The sequence below is a fragment of the Acanthochromis polyacanthus genome, chromosome 1 (assembly GCF_021347895.1).
Source record: "Acanthochromis polyacanthus isolate Apoly-LR-REF ecotype Palm Island chromosome 1, KAUST_Apoly_ChrSc, whole genome shotgun sequence".
Taxonomy (NCBI): domain Eukaryota; kingdom Metazoa; phylum Chordata; class Actinopteri; family Pomacentridae; genus Acanthochromis; species Acanthochromis polyacanthus.
Genome location: NC_067113.1, coordinates 47,589,809 through 47,615,699, shown reverse-complemented (window position 1 = coordinate 47,615,699; position 25,891 = coordinate 47,589,809). Strand labels below are relative to the sequence as shown.

The 25,891-nt window shown below is 38.8% G+C and overlaps 1 protein-coding gene across 14 annotated transcripts in view; it reads left to right on the top strand.

Moving 5' to 3' along the window:
* The window catches only part of celf2 (cugbp, Elav-like family member 2), a 302,904-nt gene that overhangs the window by 183,885 nt on the left and 93,128 nt on the right, over positions 1-25,891 (top strand). For all 14 annotated transcript variants that reach the window (XM_022193739.2, XM_051947272.1, XM_051946730.1 and 11 more), the window contains one exon: positions 20,657-20,739. In XM_022193739.2, the coding sequence (XP_022049431.1) occupies positions 20,657-20,739 (83 nt within the window). The remainder of the gene's footprint in view (positions 1-20,656; positions 20,740-25,891) is intronic.

Sequence of the window (25,891 nt, the reverse complement as noted above, 5' to 3'; positions counted from 1 at the left end):
TTCTCTTGGAAAGTGGTTGCACCATACTTACAAGATTCCAAGGAGCTTTTTGCACAGATACTGAGCTAGGACAAGAGTTTTTAGAGACTGTTTATACTCTTTATTTTCCCTGATAAATATGGATATAAGAGACAAAAGGTGTAATGTGGCACAAACAGTGGAGGTTCCAATATCTTTGACCATGAGAGGAGAAAACTTCTACTGGATGAGGATATAAAGACGGCAGAAAAAGGGAGCTTGTTGGCCTCCAAGTTGAACCAATTGGTATTTATCTCCTCGAAGGCCAGCAGTTTTTCAGGGACGTTCAGAAGTGCCTACCCTGGAGTAGGTTTTCTCCTCTGAAAACAATCTTGAAAGAGGTTCTCTAGTGCGATTCTTGTAATTGGAACATGCACAAAGGTCCATGCCACCCAAAAATGGGCTTCAAATTCTTGCAGTGGCAAATGGTGTATAGATTCTCAGTGATGGGAACTCCACTCTTCCTTTTTGCTGTTGGCTGCATAGCAGTTTTACTGTCAAGTCAAATTAATGCCAGTTATACAGCACATTTACGGTAATGGCCATCGTGCCGAAGCTTTCCAGCAGAAAAATAAGACTAATGTTAAAATACTGCCTGAGTGTTATTTATTATGTGATTTTACCTGAGTATTTTAAAGATTAATAGTTAAAGCCCCACAGAAAATTATCTTAATAATCAACTGTACCCAACTGTTGTAAATAACAAACTAAGGAACAAGAAAAACACTCAGAGAGCGCAGTACTCTGCCAAGGCTGTTCAGTTGTATCATGCCCGACGGCTGAAATCTTGAAAAAATTTGTGGCAGAAATTATGGCAACATAGAATGTGGCCATTTTATATAAATGTACCCACAAACAAAATGACCATGCGCTAAGCACAGGCGTGTGTTATGCATGTGTACGTTATGTACGGATACCGAATCGTGTGACCTAAATATGTAGCATGCGGTAGGAAGTGATGGGACTCAGAAACATGCCCACAATTTAATCAATTGTTCCTTGTATTATTTCTGACAGATACGTCCCGATAAGTCCACATCAACTGATTTGTAGTAGGATTGCAATCATCTGATAATCAGCTGATGTAGTGTTCACTTATAGTCATAGTTACATTGACGCTATTTCGGAATGATACAGAAATCTTTTATAAATCCGTGGTTTCAGACTATGAGCCGCATCACTGCCAAAATCAAATCACTTGGTCCTTGTGTCATTTCTGACTTTCCCTGAAAATTTCATCCAAATTTGATAGTCCATTTATGAGTTATGTTGCTAACAGACACAGACAGACAGACGGACAAACATGCACTGATTGTCACATACTTCGCCATTCCTTGACAAAATAACAAGTCAAAGCATTCTCTTTGTTTATATCTTTATTTTTTTACATGCATCATTTTGTGTTGGTCCTATAGATCTTTTTGTAGCTGTATATGAAAAAAAAGGCTACAACAAGACTTATCAAAGCACGAAAGATGTGTTCAACTCATATAATTAGCAGTATGTGTTTATTTTTTAAAATTCCTCCGGTTGGTTTAAGCTTATAGTTTGTTCTTCTTGTGAGAAATATGGCACTATGGATACGTCCAAACTTGTAATATGGTGTCAACGCTGCTTTTTTTTTTTTTTGTATGAATAAATGAAACTCTGGATTGACTTAATGAGTTGGTTTCCAACTTTGTGTGACGGTTTTGCGTTGCTGGGCATATTGAAGCGCATTAACGATAAGATATCCTTGGTATGTTAAACTTGCTTCGTAGGACATGCCCGAGGATAAAAATTGTAAGAGAAAGAAAGTGAAATCTTTAGTTGTCGACATGTGTCCAGTTGTTTCTGCTTCTATTCACATCTTTAGGTGCCTCAGATTAAGTAAGCTGTCATGGTTGTGACTTCTGATGTCTGATTTAAAGATAATCCAGCAACTTAATTCTACTTACTTTCATTTCCTTTTTCTAACATTTCCCGTTTGTTGTGAAACATCCCTTTAAAATGGCAATCAAACTCGGGCAGACGTCGGACCGGGATGAATAAATTAATGATTAATTACAGCACGTTGCAGATAAAACCCGAGTCTTAATGCTCGCTCGGAGCTCCAGCTGAAATGTAGTTTTACACATCAAACCGGCGAGTGGATATCTGTGGATCAGTGTAATCCTGCTGTCTTATTATTGTCACCATCTCACGCCACATGACGGTGGTGAGTGCCGTTTAAGAGGCTGCTTCAGCCTGACAAAAATAAAATTCCTCGGGCAAACACGAGTCATTTTCGGAATATTTTTGGCCAGAAAAAGAAAAAACGTTACGAATGTCACACCAGCTTCCAGAAACACATATTGCGAATACTTGAAACGTTCTCGTTAAGTCTGTTTAGTGCAGTGCAGAGACCAAAACTTAATCAATCGCAGTGGATAATTTGAGAGTCAGTTCCCAGATTTTTGTGTTTGGTCCCAGAGCATTAAATCGTGTCGCTTTGTGCGTCATGCAGAATCCATTTTGTAGTTTGACCCAGGTGTGTGCATTCGGGCTGTGTGTGTGTGTTTATGCTGACTAGGACGGTCTGGGGAATATCGCGGCGCTACTGTTGGTTTAATGTGTTTGGAGTTAATAACCAGATGAGTGGATGAGCAGAGGAAGGAGGGGAGTGAGTGAGAAATGGAGCAATTTGGCATTTTGTGCTGAAAGAGAGGGAGAGATAAAGAGAGAACGAGACAAAGAGAGCCAGAGGGGTAAACAGAAAATGGTCCTTTTGCTAAAACACAACCCTGAGCGCCATGACGGGTTCGTAGCAGTGTGTATGTGTGTGTGTTTTGGCAGGGGGGATGCGCTGTGTCATTTATCTTAATGATACAGCGTAGCCCACATGAGCTGCAGACGCACACAAACTCTTAAATCCACACAAACGTGCACAAAATCAGAAGTTTAATGTCTTCATTAAGTGGCTGAACGCTGAGCACAAGACTGGAAATAATTCAAAATATCACAAAAAAGAAAAAATAGGCCCCCAGGGATCTGAATCATGTTGAACCTGAGCTGAATGGAAGAGGATCATTATTACCACGGTGAAGATGAAATATAGTTTTTTAATGAGATTTGATGAAGTGGCATTGCCTGTCTGACCTGCAAAGGTAAACCTAGGGATGAATGATTATTTGTTTTTCTATAAAATTCTGAAACACCAAGAGACACGATTTCTGCTGCAACCTAATTTTCCAGGGGTTGAGGTTGCAGTGAGTGAAAGTGCAGATTTACTCATCTGTAGTTCATTGACATTAATGATGTTGACTATTTTCTGGTTAATATGCTCCGTGGATGAATAAATTAACAATATTTACACTTGCCAAAGAATATTTACTGCTCTGCTTTGGGGTTTTTTTTTAAGATCTTTGACAAATGATGAGAACAAAGTGGTCAGAATCTTCCAGGCTTAAAGGACAAGCTTAATATTTCTGGTAGATATTGAGCTTATCATAATCTCAGGCAGAGTTCAATGACAAATTTAAGGCCAATTTCTTTTCTGCATGCTGAATACCTAGCATATGAAGAGGTTTAGCATGCTATTTAACACCAGCTATTTCAGCAAGCGCCCTTAAACAACGTATGTTTATGTTCAATTGACGAAGCAGCTGTATGGCAAAGAACTCTGGTTTTTGACCCATCCATCCACCCCAACCTCCTCCCTATGCTGATTTTTAAGCTCTGTTATAACTTTACCTCAATTTCTTTATTTCATCCATCTTAACAGACCTCATACACTGCAGACCTTTTGAGTTATTACAGCAGGAGAAGCACAAGTTAATACCATTCATCATGGCTCTTTTAGTGTCCCTCTAAACCGTGACAATGAATCCACATATACAATAGCAGGACATCCCAGAAGTGGAATGCAGCCATTGTAAATGCTCCAGTGAATTTTCTGCTGTGAAATGTCAGGATGTCAGCTGTGAAAAAGATCAGTTCTGACAGATGCAATAAAGGAAGTGAGGTGACGTTATAATAGAGCAGTGAAATCAGAGTTGGGAGGAGGTCGGGCTGGATGGATGGGTCAAAAACCAACAGACAGGCACCAATTATAGCACAAACCAGTAATTGTTCTCTAAATCTAACCTAGTAGTTGACAAAAATGAGGCAAGCCTTCAACTGTCACCTGTTTCGGATGTTATTGCCTCATTAAATGGGCATTATCGAGTTTAATGAAGGTTTAAGTGAACAAACTTTCACCAAAGAAACTTGTGTTCAAGTCTCATTTTGGACCATATTAGTCGTTTTATTTTTTGACTTAACTCTCATTTTGAGCTGTGCTGTCATTTGCTGTTTAGCACTCAGTGTTTGCTTACATTTCAGTTGTTTTTTGGTGAGGTTTAGGCACCAAAGTTTCGCTTTTTCCTATTCTCCCTAACTTGAGATTTTACATTTACTTTTTTGCACATTTTCTGTTAATCAATGATCAACATAAATAATAGCACCATTTCTGGTCCTTAAGAAGATATAGAAGGTGCCTACTGGTCCATATATATTGGAAGAAAGTGCAATTATAGCGGCTATTTGATCAACTGATAACGTTCAATTTAGGTGAACCTGGTATGTCATTTCACTAGCAGTTTGTCAAATTTGTCATTATCAATCAATATATCATTTTTCAATTTCAGTATTATATGTAAATTCTTCTGGATGATGTTTTATCACCACAACTATAACTGTTCAGTTTTCCCTCCAACTCTACTTTAAACTTTGAACAATACATCGATTTGAGCCAAAAAAATACTGAAATGATTCTTTTGTCTGTTTCCCTTCACATGGAAACAATGATTTTGTCATTTTTTTTTCTGAGCAAACGATCTTATTTCATTTTCATCAGCCCTCGCCAAAACCAATACTCGCTGACATGTTCCCATATCTGCTTTCTGTCGCCTGTCGCTGATTGCTGCAGCACAAAAGCGATTCGACCTACAGCCAAAACACTGCGGCTGAAAAGACGAAGACAAAAGGGCCACCTGTAGAAATATCAAACCTTCAAATCAGACAGAAGAGACGACGCGCCGCCACCCACACGGCTTGACTGACAGCTGATCTCTGGGGGGAAGCGGCAGCCACAAGACAGCCACGAGTGTTTAGCACCAGAGATAGACACAAAAGGATGTTGCAGATTTCCTCTTTAAGTGCATCAATAAATGCTCCTCGCCTTGCAACACTTTGTGCCTTCATATGAACCACCTTGAAAGTACAAACAAACACTGAGAGGGGAGTTTTTTTCCTTCAAAAATGTTCGATCTGCACACCTGAAATAGAGCATTTTTTATCTCCTCTAACTTAAAATGTCATCCTGATGGCTACATCCCTGCTAATGTATAAATCCCTGCACCAAAATACAAAATCAGAGCATCTCCTAGAGGCAAAATAGAAATAAAATGCTACCCAAAACATCTCACTTGCTGAACATCTGATTATCGATATACACTATAGTTTACTGCCGTACTCTGAATCCTTCACATATAGGCTAAATTTCTTTTTACATATTCAGTCTGAACACCTGAAATACATTATTTTATCTCCTGTAGCTTGAGATGTCAACAGTAAAACCACATATCTAATGAAGACATAATTGCAAGTCTAAGGTAGAAGCAAGCTATGTTGCTGTGCACAGAGAAGCTTCTAGTCTCCACTCAGTTACTGCAGTGTAGAATTCAGGTGTTTGACCAATAATTTATTTGAAAATAGTTAAATAACACATAGTTTTGGCTGAAAGGTGAAAGGTATTTTTTCTGGATAAACGTTCAATCTGGACACCTGAAATGCCTCATTTTATTCCCTCTTACTTAAAATGTCATCTTTATAGCTGAAAAAACTGAAGGTCACATTTATTTGTCCTGATTTTTCATTGACTTTGGAAGCTAGCTAGGCAGCTGTGCACAGAGAACCCTCTTGTCTCCACTCGGATTTTGCATTGCAGCAGTTTATAGAGGTGGATGACCCAAAATTTTAGGAGAAAAAGTGAAATAATGTGTTCTAAATTCAGATTTATCCCAGTTAGAATAGCTTGACGGTCATAAAGAACACAGTGAGAGTGCAAAAAACAACCTAAGAGAGCATTTTTCTTGAGAAATGGACTGTTTTATCTCCTCATACTTGAAATGCCATCTTTATAGCTCAAAAAACTAAAACCCCACAAATCCAATGATGATTTTTGACATAATTTCAAGCCTGCAGATAAACACATGCAGGCAGATTACAGCATCTGATTTTCGATCACTGCTCAGATCGAAATCTGGCTGCCCGGGTTTTTCCGATTGTCCAGGGATCCGCATCGGTCCAGTGGCAGGCATCCGCTTTGCAAGCCAACTGTATCCTCTCACTCAGCTATGGCAACGCCGAGCTAACACTCTGCCGTCCAAGACAATTATCTGCTCTAATGGATTCAGTTGAGACGGGGCCGACCTGAGACGGAGGACTGATTTATTTCATTCTTTCCTAAAGCAGAGCGGCCAATTATATCGCTTTAACTAGACGTTAGCTTTTTTACCCGGCTACCCAGGCCCAATTAGAGAGCAGCTGCAGGTGGATTTTAATGGGAGAATCTGTGTGTGTGGATTCTCAGCTCATCTCTGCTTCGTCTTCTTTTTTTTCCCCTCCTCTCTGTGTTTATACTTTTGCATGCCTCAGCGGCTGAAAGAGTTGCTTGGTTATAAGCAAAGTTGCAGAAAGCTGGAATTTTCTTTTTTTTTTCCTTCCTCTGAGCACTTCGGCCAGAAAGTGGCTTTGATTTCCAGAAAGTGCTCTTGTTGTTTTTTGTTTTTTTTGCAGCAAGAGAGGGGTGGTTGTGGCGACACTGGTGCTTTTCCACCAAAGTAACCAGTGGATTGTGTAGATTTGCGAAGTGCTGCGAGCTGGACCGATTCCTACGTTAACAGGATTAGAACATCAGCCAAATGCCTGTCAGAGACGCAGCATTGTTTGAAGCCATCCACTCATCCTCCCCCCCTTGTTTTTTTTTCTTTCTCCATCTGACAATCTGTTCTTTTATTGCGCTGTCAAATTCAGAATGTCATTTCTTCCTCCACCCCCCCACCATCACCATCCCCACTGTCACTCAGGAGCTCTTTGACACACATAAATTATACACATTAAGGGTTGCATTTTTTACAGCTGCACGGAGGCAGTCGCAGGGAAGAAATGGAGCGAGGTGGAGTCTGTATCAAATGCCACCCAGAGGCCTGTGTGAGCAGTAATTGCAGCAGAGTGTAGTTAATGCGGGTCAGCGGTTGAGTGGAACCCCAGGGGTCAGGAGGAATGTAGAGGGGAAGGAAGAAAAAGGGGAACCGGAGTGAAGAGCGAGTCACCGCAAGCACCTCGCCTCGGGTGGAAGGACTCGGGGTGAAGCTTGGCGATACAGTCCCCCCCACCTGTCTGGCTTTTTTCCCCTTTTAATAAACCATACTTCCATTCCGCCGGACTGCTGGGCTTCCTCTCACTCCCCCTTCTTCCACCTGCCTATTTTTCTTTTTTCCTCACTCCTTCGACAGTCTGTGCAGATTTCCCGGCCCACAATAAAGCGAGCCAACCTGGAGGTTTTTGGACTAACGAGATAAACGTTAGTGGTCATGAGACGATTAACGAGATTGGAAGGCAGACGTTAACACTTTTAGCAAACGAAGAAAGAGAAAAATATTATGTTAATTTGTTCAGATTGTGAATACTGGATAATTGTAGCTCCGCAGAGCTCCAAAATATTATTCAAATAAATCAATCGGATAAGGAGAACTAGTCTTTGGGTCATGAATTGGAGATTGTAGAGGGACATTGAATGCACACACATACAACATCCAAAACTGCTTCCATCAGTCACATTTAAGCAGTTTATTCATATGCATTAAAATCTGGAGAACAAAAACTGAAAGGTGGTAAAGAGAAACTAGATTCATGGCTACACGATTATGGAAAAAACAGACATTGTGATTGTGATATTTTTGCCATATGTGGAAAGAATTAATCATTCTAGAATGATTTGGTGATTTTGTAATTGAGTCCATGTGCATAGCAAATCAGAAAATAGTTGTAAAAATGCATAAAAAAGGCAGCTCTGGACTTTTCTTGTATGGAATAACATTGGAAAAAGCAACCAAAATGGATTTTTTTGTTTTGGATGGCATTCAGATCTGGCTTTACGCTTGTCATGAAGATATTTGCTGCGCTGATTTAAACAGGCAAAACAAATTTGACCTCATGTGGTGGCAAAAATTCCACCATCCTTTCTCCAGCTAAAGTATTTCCATATATCTAACTAGGGCTGCATGATTTTGACCAAAGTAATAATTTTTGATCAATACTGAGACTGTTTTTCAGGATTATTCATTGACTTCGATGACATGCTCCATTCCTGCTAACACAAAAATCTACATTAAAACAACATTTATCTAATCTTCCCTTGAATTTATAACATCTCTGAGGCAAAATGTGAATAAAATTGTGCCCACAATGCCTCACTTGCTGACGATCTGCCTAACAACAGACACTATGGTTCAGTAATGTTCCCTAAATGCATCACATGACTTGTTGTGGTAGAAACTAGCTAGGCGGCTGTGCACAGAGAAGCCTCTAGTCTCCACTCAGTTACTGCAAAGCAGGAGTTTGCACAGTTATGTAACTAAAAAAAAAAATACTTGAAGAGAGTGAAATAAGGTGTGTTTAATTTCAGATTTACTTCACTTAAAAGAGTTTACAAATGCTAGTAGATGCTAGCTAGTCAACTGTGCACACTGCATCTAGTCTCCACTCACTGCAAAGCAGGAGTTTGGACAGGTGTGCAACCAAAAACGTATTTGAAAAGAGTAAAACAAGGTGTCGTAATTTCTGATTTACCTTATTTGAAAGAGTGCTAGCTAAGCAGCTGTGCACAGAGAAGCCTCTAGTCTCCACTCAGTTACAGTAACACAGCAGCTCAGAACGGTATTACCACAAGACTACTCTAAAAAGAGTGAAATAAAAAGTTCTAATGTAAGGTTTATCTCAAATCAAATGTTTTTATCTACATGTACTGTTTTCTCCAATCATTTTAAATGTCAACATTGCAATCGATTGTGGTCATTTTATTGCAAGAAGCCAAATATTCCATTAATTCTGCAGCCTTGCAACTGATTTGTTGGTTTTTACTACCAAATGTTTGTTCATTGCAGTGTTTTGCTCCTGTTCTCTGCTCATTTTCCTGCACACATGTGGAGCCTGAATGTCAGCAAGCTCCATGTCTTGAAAATGGAGGTTTTAAAAAAGTAACTCAGTGTATCCAAGAACCCTTAAATCGGAGTAAATTATGTTCCATCAGACAGACTTCTCTTGTAGATTAGAAAGGAAAAATGAACACCACGCCAGTTTTCCTTTTGCATCAAGCAGTCAGTGCAAAAGTAAAAACAAAAACACTGTGTTTGAGTTATCGATACTGAAACGATGTGTTGTGCAGCCCGAACCACAGCACTGTCAGGTTTTTTAAACTCCGCAGCAACTCTTTTGAAAGATCGCACCAGAAATTTAGCTTCTTGCAACATTTCAATTCCCACAGACCGCCGACAGCCCGACGTTTCACGGAGATCATTTTCAATTTCAGGAGCCTTTACTTTTTGTAAGATTTCTGTTTGTTTTCAATGATGCAACTCCGACTATTCACTGCAGACGTAGTGATGGCGAGAAGGGCTGGATTGAGCGATAAAGTTGTACATCTTCCACCTCACTTTCAGCACACCATCATATACACTTGTCAGAATTGGATTTTAGTGTTTGAGTGCATGAATGGAGCTTTTTTTCTCTCGAATATTTCTCGTCTAACATGGGACGCTGCACTAAAACCAGGGCTAATGAAAGTCTTTTAAGTAGATTAGTAGGTGCTCAGGCTAAGATGACCCGCCCAGCCTGCTGTGTGGCAGGGGACGCTGGGATGTTCTTTTTAAATTAAGAATTGCATGGAAAAAAAAACATCGCTATAACTAATTAAATGTGCAGAGGGAGTAAAAATAAACTGCAGGGCGAGTTGTCGCCTCCGAGGCTGCTGCTGTAAGTTTTGCATGTGGAATTTCATGAGCTCCTCTGCAGCTTCCTGCCGGGTCGACCTGTTGTCGGAGGGGGTAGACGTGTTGACAGAGTTGTGGGGTGGAGGGTCTTCGCTCAGTCAAAGGCCCCCTTCAGCGTCCATGAAGCATTTATGAAGAGGCATCTCCCCGCTCTGCTCTCTATTCCGCTCACAGCTGCTGTTTCTCTCCCATCTTTTTTTTATTTTTTTAACCATCTTGCGAACCCCTCTCTGCCCCATGTCCTCACCGTCTGCCCACACCGACTTCTAATAAATTTCTTTTCAGTGTCCCTGATCAACGGCATCAGCCTCCCTCTGAGCCCTTCTCGGCCTTTGGGTAAATGTTGTGGGCAGAGATTCGCACAAATCGTCGGAGGAAGAAAGAAAAAGTGCTTATTCATGCAAGGTGCTGGCATGTTTTGCGCTCTCTTCGGCTTCCCGTGTGCGCTGACTCTCAAACAGGTGAATGCGGCGCGTGTGAGGTCCACTCGGCTTGCTCTTTGATCCCGGTTTTGACAGCCCACCACCTGGGATGGGGTGCCGCCACATGCCGAGTGGCTCCCAGGCCTCGGCTGCACCGCGGGAATCTCAACATCCTCCCTCCACCCTCCCCCCGCGCACGTTAGATGCCGTCAGAATCGCTAATGCTAACACCCAGAAAGCTAGCCCTCCCATGTACGGATATGCAGAAAGAATCACAATTCACAGAAGAAGAAGAAGTAAAAAAAACGCACCCTCATACAGTGTTATTGGAATTGCTAATCGCACACAAGGGGCCAAAGCTTGAGCACAGGTGCAATTGGAATTATAATGGCGCTGTAATGTACAATAGCGACGCCGCGGTGGAAAAGCTCCCCGGTGAATATGTTCGTGCTGCACAAAGCGTGTAGGAAATATACAGTTAAAAGGTTCATGATGCTGCACAATATGTTGTTTTCGCATCGATATTGCCACGTGTGCAACAAATGCAATAGATTTTCGTTTTAACCGCTTAGAATTCCAAACAGTTTTCAGAAATATATTTGCTCTTTTTGCATTTGTACTCATTGTAGATTCATTTTTGTTGCAATATAAAGTCCTGCACCTAAATGGAAATAGAAAAAACATGGCTAGAAATGAACTAAGACAGTTATATTAGCTTAAACAGTGGGGAAAAAAGCAAACCTAAAATTTCTTGGAATATATACTCTATAAAGTTGCAAACATGTGCAACGTTTTTCATAGATGTTCCCAATACTGGTAGAAAGTGGTGACTCTACATACTGTACATAACTTACTACATGCATTTTTTCATTTCCTCAAACACTGCCTGCAGTTCAGCAAAACAAAAAAAATTACAAATCTCTGAATTTTTGTCACGTGACTGTTGGTTAGAGCTGAATCAGAAATAAATCCACTTTTGCTTCAAAAGTGCCATTTTTTTTTAACCAAATCTAAATGAAGCAAATGTTTTTTTTTTTTTTGCATTTTTAATAGCGACATTTAGAATAAAGTTCTTTTGATTAATTTGATCAATCAAATATCATAACTTTATTCCTTGACGCCTATTGTTGCAAATTCACAACATACCACTTTATTCAGACTGCAGCCGACATAGTGTGCGTAATTGACAAATTAACAATCTCCACTTTTTTTTACCATGAGCTGGAAAGCAAAGACACAAAAAATGTTTTTTTATATATATAATTATAAATAAATACAGGCGGTTAAGTTTAGATTTGGTTAATTTTCCCAACAGAACCAGACATCACATGTGGTTAGTTCAAAGACTGTCAGAAAGTTGGAAATCCAATAATATTCTCTGTTTTTGCAGCTTGTGGGTCTAAAAAATCATATATTTTTAATGTTTTTTTTTTTTTTTTAAGAAAACACACTTTTTAAACCCACGGTCACATTTTGGAGTGAGTTAAATCAAACACATCATGCTACAGTTTCTTTTGCTGTTTCTCTGTCATGATCGATAAGAGAAACTTGTCTAATGAACAGTATTTACTCTGATTTCAAGCCTCTTGGATGCACTGAGATATTTATTTTAAACTCTATTTAAAGAACACAGAGTTTGTTGACATACAGGCTCCACATGTACACAGAACAATGAGCGAGGAACGGGAGAAAAAAAGATTTGTTTGGAAATATTTAGACTACAGAAACCATCTGAATAGAATTAAAAATCTACTTTTGCATGTTTTTTCCAGTGTCAGACTCTATAAGAAAGGCTGCAAAAGGCTTCTTTCGGCTTTTAATTAAAAATATATTTTATTTTAGATGCAAATGCAGTCATTCTAGGGTTATTAATTCTTTCCAGACGTGGTTATTCAAGTCATATTTTGAAAATTTCTGCGTTTGTTGCCATATTTCATCAGTTATTGCAGCAATAATAACATATACTTGAACTAAATATGCACCAAACCTAAAATTCAATTAAAATTCACCACATTTATTGGAGGTTTTCACATTTACGTACACGTTTAAAGAGTTGAAGCAGCAGAGAAAAGAAGAAATGAGCAAAAAAACAGTGACAAAAATAAGATGTGGTTGCCAAATTGCCAATTTGTTTGGAAATATTTAGGCAGCAGAAACAATCTAAGCATCTGAATGGAATTAATCTATTTTTGGATGCTTTTTCCAGTGTCAGATCATAAAAGAAAGGATCCAAATGGCTTCTTTCAGCTTTCATAAAAGGTATTTTATAAGGTCTAGGGTGATTATTTTCAGACACAACTATTCAAGCATTATAGTGTAAATTCCTACTTTTTCCCCCATATTGCGTCATATATTGTATCAATAATAACCTGTTCTCAGACAAAATATGCACCAAAACTAAACTTTGATTAATTTCACAGCATTTATTTGATGTTTACAAGCATACATGTTTGTAGACTAATATCTAGTTTGTTTCCTGGCTGATTCTAATAGAAAATATTTGGTTTATTTCCCCTCATGCTGTGGAGATTTCAGTCATTTCAGAGTCACTGAAGAGGTTTTTGTCTGCAGCTTCCCACCTGCGCAGGTGTTTCCACTTATTCAGCCTAATTAGAGCCTTTCTCAGGACCGTGTGGGTGTTTGCAGACTGAGCTGCTTTGAGTGATCTCCAGCTTTTTGTTTCACCTCATGGCTGATGGAACAATTTACACTTTTATGGCTTTTATTTATTCCAAGAGGATCCCAGTGGCATGTAATCAGAGCTTTGATCAGCAGGAGAAAACCTGGGAGACAAAGTAAGGATTTGTAATATTTGGAGGTTTGTTTTTTTTTCATTTTCTTTGTTTTTTTTTTCATTTTCTTTGTCAGATTATCTGCAATTTTTCGGGTTTTCATGTCTTTCTTCGCTATGAGTGCTTTCACTTTTAACTCATAAGTGTCTCTTTGTTTTTTCTCTCTTTGGTAGTTTTTAATCTTATTTTTGAATTTCTTCTTCGCTTTAAATCCAGGGTCATAATAGCAAGTAATCTTTCATAAGCAAAATCAAACTTCTAATTTGTAATTTTTTTGGAGGGTTTTTCCATTTTCTTTGTCAGATTGTCTGCAGTTTTTAGTGTTTTCATGTCTTTCTTTGCCATGAGTGCTTTCACTTTTGACTCAAACACACTTCACTGCTAACAACTCTGGGTTTTCTCTCTTTTGTATTTTTTTTTCCTCATTTTTGTTACTTTTAGTCTGGTTTTTACTGCGATAGAAGGGTGATGCTTCAATTTGATGACCAGCATGGAACAATTTACACTTTTAAGTTTTTTTGTTGTTGTTTTTTTAATTGGAAGTTGCATGAAATCATTGCTTTGATCAGCAAAAGCAAACCTCAGACACAAAATAAATTTGTGGTCTTGGAGAAATTTTCCATCTTTTTTGGTTGGTTTTTACTTTCTTTTGTAGTTTATTGTTGTATTTATGTTCCTCTTTTGCCACCTTAAGTTTTAGTTCAGTTTCCATCAGAAGTAATGGGATGATTTGTGGAAACGAACACTGGTACGTTGGTTTTACTCTCATTTGTAGTTTTCCATCATATTCTTGTAACTTTAACTTCTCCTTCATTTTATGTCCAATTTTTATCACGATCATAGGATGATGCATCACTACATGGAAGAATTTACACTTTTGTGGCTTTTTTTTATTGAGATTGCATGAAGTCATTGCTTTGATCATCAAAAGCAAAACTCAGACTAAATAAGTTTGTAGTCTTGGAGAGATTTTCCATTTTCTTAGTTAGATTATCTGTATTCTTAACTCAAACACACTTTACTACTAATATTACGTTGTTTTTACCTTTTATATTAATGTTACTTTTTTGCCTCCTTCTTCACTTTTAGTCCAGTTTTTATCATGATAATGGGATGTTTTGTGGAAACCGGCACTTTAGCGAAGAGGTTTGTGCGCCGCATCAGTTGGGTGACCTACATGGAATAATAATATAAAGATTTTTGCCCTGCAATCGTCTGTCAGTCATGACTAATTTCCCCTCTTATCTCGGCGCCTGTAACCAGTTAGAAGCTGGTGTGAAACTCTTGGTGGTAAATTGATGCTGATAGTTGGAGCGGAGGGTTTAGGGGGGGGTTTAAGCGAAGTGACACCCTGAGTTGTATTTCACGCTGGGGGTCATGGAATAGTAAAAAAAAAAAAGCACTAAGCTGAGAGTTATCCCTGTTAATACACAGCTACTGCACCGTCTGAATCACAACACCAATCACGTTGCCGGCGCTAGGCTAAGGGCCAACTCTTTCAGCAGCCCTGGCACCCAGAGGACACCGCAGGAATTCAGATCCATTACGCTCCCAGCCTCATCAAAGGGACTCTGGGATTCGGATGCTAAACCTGCTCCAGATGCTCACTGTTGGATTTCACTAAGATGCACTGCAGGGCAAAGTGTCATCGGGGCTGAAGCGGTGAGATACGGGCAACGAAAGATCATCAAAAAAAAAAAAAAAAACCTGCAACAACCGGTCGGCTCTCGCTAGTTGGTTTTAAACACAACTGGGAGGACAACAAAGCGGATGTAAACAATGGAGCGCTCGGCTCGTCTGTGGACAAATAAATACACGGAGAAATTAGCAGATGAGCAAAGCTGGAAGGCAGCAAACATGAATTTGCAGAAACTGGAGGCAGGATGTTGATGCCATCACGGAGACTCACCTGTGGCTCGCATATGCTGACGTATATTTACCTTTTTAACCAATTCTGCAGCTGATATTTGATGCAAGATGAGCTCTGATATAAGCTGCACCACAAACCTTTATCTTTAAACCCCTAAAACCCTATGCCAAGGTTACAATGGCATGTTTTCTTTATAAAAAAAAAAACATTTATCACAGCCAGAAACTAAAAATGAAAAAAACTGTTGGAAATTTTAATTTTTTTCAAAGATAAGTCAGTGTCTCCAAGAATCTTCTATCAGATAGATTCTACTGCAAAACAGTCATGAAAATTAAGTTTGTGAAATGTGATTTTTTTTTTTTTTTTTTTTGTACGATTATGGCTTTAAGTTCATAAGGATGGCCGCAATTTTAAAATGCATGTTTTTTTTAAAACGTCACCAAAATAAAACCAGTTATCCGAGCCAACGACTCTGAAAACAGAGAGAATCATTGGATTTTGAACTTTCCAACAGTCCCTGAACTACTTGTTTATGACTAGCATGAAATAATTCCGTACCACGTCCAGTTCTGTCAGGAAAATTAACCAAGTCTCATCTTCAAATTATGTCACCAAATTGACCTTATTTTACGTGTCTCAGTGAAAAATGCGTTTAAAAATACTTGTGCAGACAGATTAAAAACCTTAATATCTTTTTTATTTTTCATACATGGAAAAATTTTCTTAACCAGTGACATTTATCACCCCGTGTTCAGATTTTTACTGCTATTACTGATAAATACCGTGTTAATCTCCAAAATTACACCATTTATCAGAGACAAATACTTAAAAAAATGGAGTAACTCTGAGATTCCCAACATTATTTGAATTCATCATGTGTTACTTTCGGTTCTGACTGGAAAATTAACCAAATCTGAGCATAAAATTGTGATATTTTACAGAAAGCTCGAAAAATTCGCCAAAAAATAAACATTGTACTTTGACAAGATTCTGTACAAATAAAAAAAAAAACCATCTGCTTTTCCTAGAATAAACAATAAGCATTAAGTGACTCAGCTGTCACCAGCAGTCGCTTAACAAATTCTGTGACTTTTGGGCTGAATTGCAGGCAGATTCTACACAAAGCCAATGGTTAAGTATGGAAACAAATTAAACATCCAAAGTATTTAAAATCACTGTTTTTATATAATAATTAAAACATTGGTGAGTGCCTGGAAAATGTGCATGTTTTAGCAAAAATAAATAATCAAATCAGTTCAGCTTTCTTTTTTAATCATTTAAAATGGTTGTATTTATATAGCGCTTTACATGATATGTCACATTCACCCATTCACACACTGATGGTGGAAGCTGCCATGCAAGGCGCTAACCACGACCCACCAGGAGCAATTAGGGGTTCGGTGTCTTGCTCAGGGACACCTCGACATGAGCACGATGGGCCGAGGATCGAACCGGCAACCTTCCAGTTACAAGACGGCCACTCTACCCACTGAGCCATGCCGCCCCACACTTGTTGTTGTCAGAAGTGGCATTTCATTTTATTCAACAGCACGAAATACATTTTTTAGTTCTTTATACTTCTAGTCTTGGTTGTTCTGTTTCTATCGTGGGACAGGGCTTCATTTTGCAGTGAAAAATGAACCACAGTAAGTGAAAATGTGACAAGTACAAAACGCCCCAAAACTGCAAACATATTCTGATGCATTGCAGTTAGAAATACAAATCATCTCAGAAAAAGTTTAAATAACACAAAACTGCAGTTCAGGACAGTTTCCGACTGTCAGGACTTTTTATTGTATTCAAAAAATGAGCCAACAGTGAGTAAAAATGAGCCAGAAACTGAGACTAAGGGACAAAATGAGACCCGAAACAACATAAAAGGAGACGTAAAACTAAACAAGAGGGAAATGTGATACAAAGGACACAAATTTTGATCAGTTCTCTCTTTATGGTTGCTCTGTTTCCATAGAGGTGCAGGACTTTATACTGCAGTGAAAAATGAGCCCACAGTGAGTAAAAATGTTGCAGGAGCACAAAACCAACCAGAAACTGCTTTGAGTTCAGAAGGCTAAATGTATTTTTTGAGGCATTTCCATGAAGTCGGAGTATAATTTGGTCCACTTTGGAATGCAGACTCAATTTTCGGGCCTCCAGAATCCTGCTAAAATGTCTTGTTTGTAAATTCCTCCATATAGCCGGCAGATGATCGCGTCATGAGGACATAAACACAGACGGGAATCCTGAGCCAGGAAGACTTTTCCAACCTCCGTGTTTGATATAAATCAGCTCACATCTGGAGCTGCGAGTCCTTCGCACTGACTCGGCAGGTTTCCTGACTTGGACTGCAGCGTTTGAGCCCCGCTCTGCAGGGATTACAGCCGGATTAATGAGGAGGCAAAATCCCTCTTTCCCCTCACTTCCTCCTGACTTTGTGTGCTGTGTTTGTTTGTGGGTGAAAACTCATTAAGCGGCGATGTGCAGGTCTGAGGACGCTGGATGTCAAGGTTAAATAACATCTATATTTGGATTAATGTGAAGACTTAGCAGCCTGATCGTTGGGTTGAATAGCAATTTGGTTTTTGCTTCATTACTGATTTATTGATTTGAATGGGGCATAAAATAGAAAGACGGTGATTTTGTTGGTATTTTTCTAGGCCTTCTTCAGTTTTAGTCTAGTTTTTGTCAAAAAAATTGGATGATATGTGGAAACCGTCTCTTTAGCGAAGAGTTTTTTTTGTGTGCTGGATCAGTTCAGTGACCTACGTGGAACAATTTACACTTTTGGCTTTCATTTATTGAAAGAGGATCATAACTGCATGTAAGCACCATTCAATCGGCAAAAGCAAACCTTTGATTTGTAACTTTTGGAGGGTTTTTGTCCATTTTCTTTGTCAGATTGTCTGCAGTTTTTAGTGGGTTTTTTTTGCCTTTCTTTACCGCAAGTTCTTTTACTTTGAACTTCGCTGCTAATATCTCTTCAGTTTTACTCTCCTTTGTAGTTTTTTAATCTTATTTTTAACTTCTTCTTCACTTTGAGTCCAGTTTTCATCATAACAAAATAACTTTGCTGATCGACATGGAATAAAGTACATTTTTATCACCTTTATTTACTTAGAGGATCATGATTGCATGGTATAAATATTTAAGCAACAAAAGCAACCCGTTGATTTGTCTTTTTTTTTTTGCAAGGTTTTTCTATTTTCTTTTTTTGTTATTAATCCTTTAATACAGCTTCATTTTTTGCATCTGTTGCGTTTTTATTCACTGTGGGCTCATTTTTCATTGCAATATAAACTCCTGCGCCTCAATAGAAACAGCTCTGTCATATCTAGAAGGAGAGAGAACTTTCAAAATAGCGTCTGTGAAAAATGACAGTTTAATGCCACCAATTATATTAAAAGTTGAAGTTCTCACAGGTGTTACCATGACAAGAAAAACAAATGACTCTTGGCACTGTAGACATTTAGCTTTTTTAAATTATTTCGTTTTTGTGCTTGTTTTCTGTCTGCTTTGTTGAAGAATTGCCTGCAGTTCAACATGGATTTTTGTCATCTTGCTGTTGATCACAGTTGAGTCAATAAGCAAAGTAGGTTTTTTTTGTTTGTTTTTTTACAAAAGTTGATGATTATTAAGTTAATTTTTGGCGATTATTTTTTCTTAAGATATGTAGAATATAGTGATTTTTAAAGAAAAGAAAATCCCAACTTTAAGCTTAGATTTGGTCCATTTTCCAGACTGAACTGTTTATCATAGATGAGTAGTTCAAGGACGAGCAGAAAGTTGAAAATCCATTTACTCTGTTTTTACAGCTTTTTGCCCTGATAAATAGTGTAAATTTGGCATGTTTTAAAAAAGACAACACACATTTCAAATCTGTTGGTGGGTTTTGGTTTCGGACGGTTTAGTAACCAAATCACTGTGGAGCTTGTTTTCATAAAATCCTTGAAATTAGTCTGTCGAACTTCATTTATGTGTTACCTGGATGTTTTGTCAAAATCTGTCAGGTTTTACAATAGTTACATAGATGTAATTTGGCCTGCAAGTCATTTTATTATGCTTCCATGCTCGTTTGACTTGCTCTGTGTGAACAAAGCCTGTAGTTCTGCTTAAACTCAATGAATTTTTGTCACATCACAGTTGGCTGCAGTGGAATTACTAATAGCTTCTCAGTTTTGTCAAGGGGCACCAATTTTTCTTTCTTTTTTATAGAATGTTTATTTTTAGCAGTTTTTTTTTTTTTTTTAAGAATTTTGAGCTTAGATTTGGTTCAGTTTCCAGACTGACGGGTCTTTCATAGACCAGTGGAAAGTTAAAAATCCAATGATTCTTTCTGTTTTTCCAGTTTCCTGCTCTGATAAATGTTATGAATGTGGTATTATATTAAAAACTACATGCTTTTTAAATGCTTGGCTTAAATTGCTGAATCACCTTGGGCCACATTTTCACAACATCTTTAAAATATAGTCTGTTAAACCTGTTGAACCTGCACTTATGGTGTCTGGATATTTCACCAAACTTTGAGGTTTTACCAAAACATGTAGGTAAAATTTCTTTTTGACAAATATTTAATGCATGCTTACCTGTTCTGAGCAAACACTGCCTGCACTTCAGCCGAAAAGTCCCTGAATTTTTGTGACATGATTGTTGGTTGCAGTTGAGTCATAAATGACTTTGTTTGTCAAAATACACAGATTTTTTTTTCCGTTTTTCTACAGAATCTGGTCCATGTAAACATTTATTTTTGACAAATATTTAATGCATGTTTACCTGCCCTGAGCAAACACTGCCTGCACTTCAGCCGAAAAGTCCCTGAATTTTTGTCACATAACTTTTGGTCGCAGTTAAATCCCAAATGGTTTCACGGTTGCATCACGAAATGCAGAATTTTTTGTTTTTGACAGAACCTGGTTGATGTGAATAATTTGTTTGTGACAAATTTTTAAATGAGATGTGCAGAGTGATTTTTCACAACATCCTTGAACTACAGTCATTTAAAAGCTGTTGAAACTGCATTTATGTTACCTGGATGTTTCCTGCTGGAATTTGTCAGGTTAGTGTTAATTTTATTCGAGCTGCACGTCACCGAGCGACTACAAATAACTGAGGAACGAGCGTCTGAATGAGGCGGCGTAAATAAACCAACGTCTTCCTTAGAATAAGAGAAAAAGCAACTGTTCAGATTACTGGAGGATTAATGAAGAGACAACAACCGCTTCTCCCCACATCTTCCTCTTTTCTTTCCCCTCTTCACGTCTTTTTATGTTGCCTGTGTGTGTGCACGCGTGCACTTGGCGTCGTGCACGAGCTTCCTCGAGGCTCAAGTCATCAGCATTGAAACAAATCCAAACGCGTTCTCCGCCTCCCCTCCGCTCGGATGTTTCTGTCCTTAACATTCACTCAGCGTCTGCCAGTGTCGACAGGTGATGCCAAGCAGATGAATAGAGAAAATGCTCTTTGTTGCTCCTTGTGCTCATCCCTCCCTCTCTTTTTCTCTCTCCCCAGGCTGCTGTTTTGTCACATTTTACACAAGGAAAGCTGCCCTTGAAGCCCAGAATGCACTGCATAACATAAAGACCTTAACAGGGGTGAGTGTGTGTCCTCGATTCTCCTCTGCCTACTTTCTGCTCTAATCACACACTTACAGCAGCAGCAGCAGCCCGAGGCGGCTCCGCCCAAACCTGTGCACGTCTGTGTGCACGTGCCGGTGTGTGCGTTGCGTTTTGTGAGCATCCGATAGCAGGTCCGAGTTGCCTTGTGAGAAAAAAAGTGCGAACTTTAGAGCTGAGATGTGTTGAAGTTTTTTGTTTTGTTTTTTTTTCTTTGCAAGCAGGTGCGGTTTTGTTTAGTCACTGGAATAGTCACATAGAAATGAATAGAGTTCCTTTTATTGCCATCACACTGTGTACAATGAAATTTAGTAGCAATCCAGTAAAAGATCAGACTTTTTTTTTTTTTAAGTTTGTAGCTTGGTACAGTACAGATTTCTCCTGTTTTTTCTTAAATGACAGATAATTAGTACTAAAATAAGAAAAGAACTCAGAGCGCAGTACTCCAAGGCTGCCCATTCCCCCATGTGGCATTGCAAGAAATGCACCATTTTTTTCTAAATACAGCATTTGTTTATTAATGATGATCAGAAACCACGGCAACATAAAATGTAAGCATTTAATATTGTTGTATCCTCAAACCAAATGGCATTGCGCTGAAAACAGGCGTGTTATACATGTAAAAGTTATCTAGGGATACCGAATCGGGTGACCTAAATATGTAGCGGGTGGTAGGAGTTGATGGGACTCTGACACACGCCCACAATTCGATCGTTCCTTGTATCATTTCTGATGGATAAGTCCTGATAAGTACACAGTGGTGGATTTGTAGTAGGATCACAATCATGTGATCATCAGCAGACAACTGATGTAGTGTTCACTTGTTGCCATAGTTACAGTGACGCTGTGACGCAATCTCACAGTGATACAGAAATCTTTAATAAATCCGTGGATCCAGACTATAAGCCGCATCACTGCAAAAATCTAATCAATTGGTCCTTGTGTCACTTCTGACCTTCCCTGAAAATTTCATCTAAATCTGTTGATACGTTTTTGAGGTTTTTTGCGAACAGACAAACCAGTGCTGATCATCACATAACTCCGCCCCTTCTTTGGCAGCGTAATTATTCATTCATGCAGTATTTAATGATTTAATGACTAAAATCAAGAATATTATCTCTTAATGTATTTATATCATCAAAAAATGTTGGTATTTTAGAGATACTTTCATTTGAAGGATTTTGTATATTAGAGGTTCAACAATGAAAAAAGTTATTTTTACAAATTTCCTCTGTTTCAGTAAATTATAGATAATATCTAGCAAAATTATTCAGTTATACAGTAATTAAATCAGACAAAATAATTACAAACGATTAAAAAAAATCAAAACTGTTTTATCGTATTTATATCAGCAAAAAAAATTGACATATTACAAATATTTGCTGTCATTCGGGAAAAAAGATGGATATCCAGACATACGAGGTGCAGTTGGAATGTAGATATTTTTTTATATTTTATTTTCTGTGAATGTAAGAGTGCTGAGGGTCATACAGAGTTCAGTTCTCTTCTGGTTCTAGGACAGAAGCTGTTTGTCTGTGACATAGTTTCTTACAATAAGGTAGTGTGTGCATCATGAAAGCCTGAATGTGTCTAGAAAGTGGAAAGAAACCTGCAGGACCAACCTTGGCGTATGGAACTGCCTGAAAAAGAGCTTCGTTGTCGCCAAATAAAAAGTCGGTGAGGCTGAAGTCTGAGTTTTTAATGTCATAAATTAGCTCTCTTGTAGTTTAGCTAGATCACCATGGTAACTGATGCTCCACTGCTGAGTTCCAATCAGAGTTTGAGGTTTAAATCAGCTGAAAGAAGCCCCCATTTGATGTTTGCCCTGTGCTGATGTTGGTGTTTTAGCCAGTGGAACATATGATTTGTGTCTCAGCAGCAGCTCTGTTACAGTACAGACACCACTGGGATATTAAAATACAGTCCTAGTCGATCCCAGTTTGTTTTCAACACATGAGAACTTCCTGGAGGTCATTAAGTGTCACAGAAGTATGTCATGGGGTTCCTTTAATTCGTGAAACCCCTACAATTCTCTCTGCTTACCAACACAAAACTGCTCATAGTCTGAGTCACGCCTCCTCTGGGCTCAACAGTATTAAACAGTAAGAACCAACCAGGTACTACAGCTGATCTACTTTACTTCAAGTGCGTATTTTCTTGGAAAATGGTACTCTGCTTGGATTGATGCCAAAGGAGGAAAAAAAAAAACTTGATCAGGTTACACCTAACGAAAAAAATCAGTGATTGGTTTATTTTGTTCACAAGAAGAATGACATGAGATGTCAAATGTCTACTTTTATGGGAGAGTTTCATGAAGAAAACCTGGTTAAGAAAGATGATTGATAACCCTCCTGTCCTCTCTGAGGTTTTTAGTTTTGATGAGGCAGCTAACACCAAAAGAAAGCTCAACTATGCTGAACCAGTTAAATGGATAAATGCCTGAAAAAGAGTATTAAAAAGTCAGACAAAGTATTTAACTGAAATAATAAAAAGCCAACAGTAGAGCATACATCCAAATGCTTGTTTTACCGGCTAATCCATGGAGTAATGGAGGCCAAGAGCTCTCAGGTGATGAGATGTTTCCAGTCACAAAAAGAATCGTCTTAAAACTTTACAACTAGTGGAGTAGAATGTCTTGATTGCCACTGTACATGTACAATGAACTTGAAGGTGCAATCCTACTGCAGGTGCTGTTAAAAAGTTGACAGACTGAACTAGAACAAAACATAAAAGAAATAGAATTAAAAGTGCCTACTGTGCCCCGGAGTCCTCACTAAACTAGCATAACAGGGCTGCAAATGTATCCACTTTTTTTGTATTGACACATATTGATTATATTGTCTTGTCCAAGTTATTAATAACAATTAGAGTGAAGTGATTGTAACTGCACAGACTGCCCCTTTTTTACACATGCGCAATGTCAAATAACATGAGTCACCTCTGTATTTTTGACCACTTTATTTTCATATAGAGATTCTGTTTACCATTTCTGTCTCCTTAGTATTCCTAAGAATAACAAAAATGCAAGTCTAAAACCACAGCTAATCTGTAGTTATGTGCTTATTGAGACAATATCTGCCACACTTTGCTTGTCTTTATTGTACCATTTCCAAATTTATAAAGACCTGGACAAAATCTCCACAGACATGTCAGAACTTTGGCTTACACAGATGTACTTTGTCATTGTATTATATTTTGTCATTGTTTAACGGTGAATTTTGAAGATCTTAGTAACAGATATTTTAGAAGCAGCTGCTTCTTCCCACCATATATTTGAATTCTGGCCCATCCCTCCATGTTTGTAGCCTTGCGTGTCTGTCATTGTGCAGAAACGACGACCAAAACATGCCTCTGCTAGCGGTCGAACACATGTTTAACTACTCCGTGCATCTGCTTCTGCTTTTTCTGGACACCGGTGCACACGCCTGATGATAAGGAAGTATGTTGATGCTCCATTTTCCAATATTGTTCCCTGGTAAGGCCCCCGGAGAGCAATAGAGGAAGTGGGCTGGATTTCTCTCTCACTTTTAGCCCTGGGTGGATATTTAGAGGCCCCCAGATCCCTCCCGCTCGGGTTATTGGCTGCTTCCCCGCCTCTCTCCTTGGCTGCGCCGGCTAACTGGAATCTCATCAGTTGAGCGGCTGCACTCTCCCGCTTCAGTCGCTTGGATCAACGGATAGCCCTCCTGGGCAGGTACGGGGTGGATGCCGCGAATCCCATCAGAGCCGTACGCCGGATTTATGCTCCGGCTCCCGACTTGGAGTCAGGCTTGTTGTTTTGCACAGAGTCACCGTGTTAATTGCTCGTGGAAGTATGTTAAATTCGCTCTGTTTTCGCTCAGCGCTGCAAGAGTTAGTCACTTATCCCTTGTTGGAGGTGTGAAACAGCCCTGGGGAGGACACATACTGCAGCAGTTTCAGGATTATAGGAACATGAAATCGCCTTCTTCTACACCATAACACCCTCCCTCCCTTCTTTTTTTTCTGTCTGGTCATCTCTCCTGCCTCCTTCCTCTCTCCTGCAGCATCTCTGCTTGTTATGTTTGGAGCTTTTTGATGTCAGGTAGCAGTAAATCTGGGTGTTAGAAGTGGAGGAGGCATGATACAGTCCGAGCTTCTTCCACCTTTAACAGAAAAATAGAACGAGCAAACAGGCGGAAAGGCTGTTTCCTGCATTCATTGACATTTATATCAACTAATAGGACGCTATGATGAAACTAGTGGTCGTGTTTTTCATAGTTATGGTAGCCTAACACGAGTATTGGTGTAAATTCCTGCATTATTAAAGCACTGAGGCTCCTTACAATCACATTTAGTCTGACTGATGTGGAGTTATATTTACATCCTCTATTTAAAAGCTATTTTGCAAGCTAATATCTCTCTTTCCCATTATTTCTGAGAGGGACAACATGAAAAATGCTGTGTCACCTTTGCGCTCGTGCATCTGTTCAAGATACAAACAAAGCAGGGACCTACTCTGAAAACACGGCTCGGTAGCAGCACCTTTAACCCTGTAGAACCCAACGGACGCACTTTGCATCCAAATTCACGTCTCTTTCTGCTCCGTTGAGTCGCTCTTGAAGTATTTATTGCAGCGAGATGTAACACACATCAAATAAAACTGCATTCCTCGACCTATCCAGCAAAGGTCTTTTGCCTGGTTTACTGCCTTTGCAAGCCGAATACCGCATGTGATGTATTAAAAATGATTGAGTCATTCAGTGTCCCACTATCATGGTTCTGTTATTTCTAGATTCCAAGCAGTGTCCACTATACTTTTATGCAAAGATTATCTCTATTACTAGCATTTTATGTTGAGATACATGTAGAAATATTACTATTTTATAATCTGAAATGTTCTTTTTCTTTGATGTAAAGGCTAATGTATAAAATCTGTAAGTGTTACCATAATAATGATGGAAAATCTGGATAGACTAGACTGTTCTGAAAGAAAAAACAAAGTATTGAATGTATGGCAGGTTCTTGTAATGACCAAGATAAGATAATTAAAAATAAAGGTAATTAAATTACCCTAAGAATAGCTTAGGATCCATAGGGTTTAGCTGTTTTACTGTCACATCGCTGATTGATTCCAAGCATCAGCTCTAATCTCCATCTCCAAATGAAGATG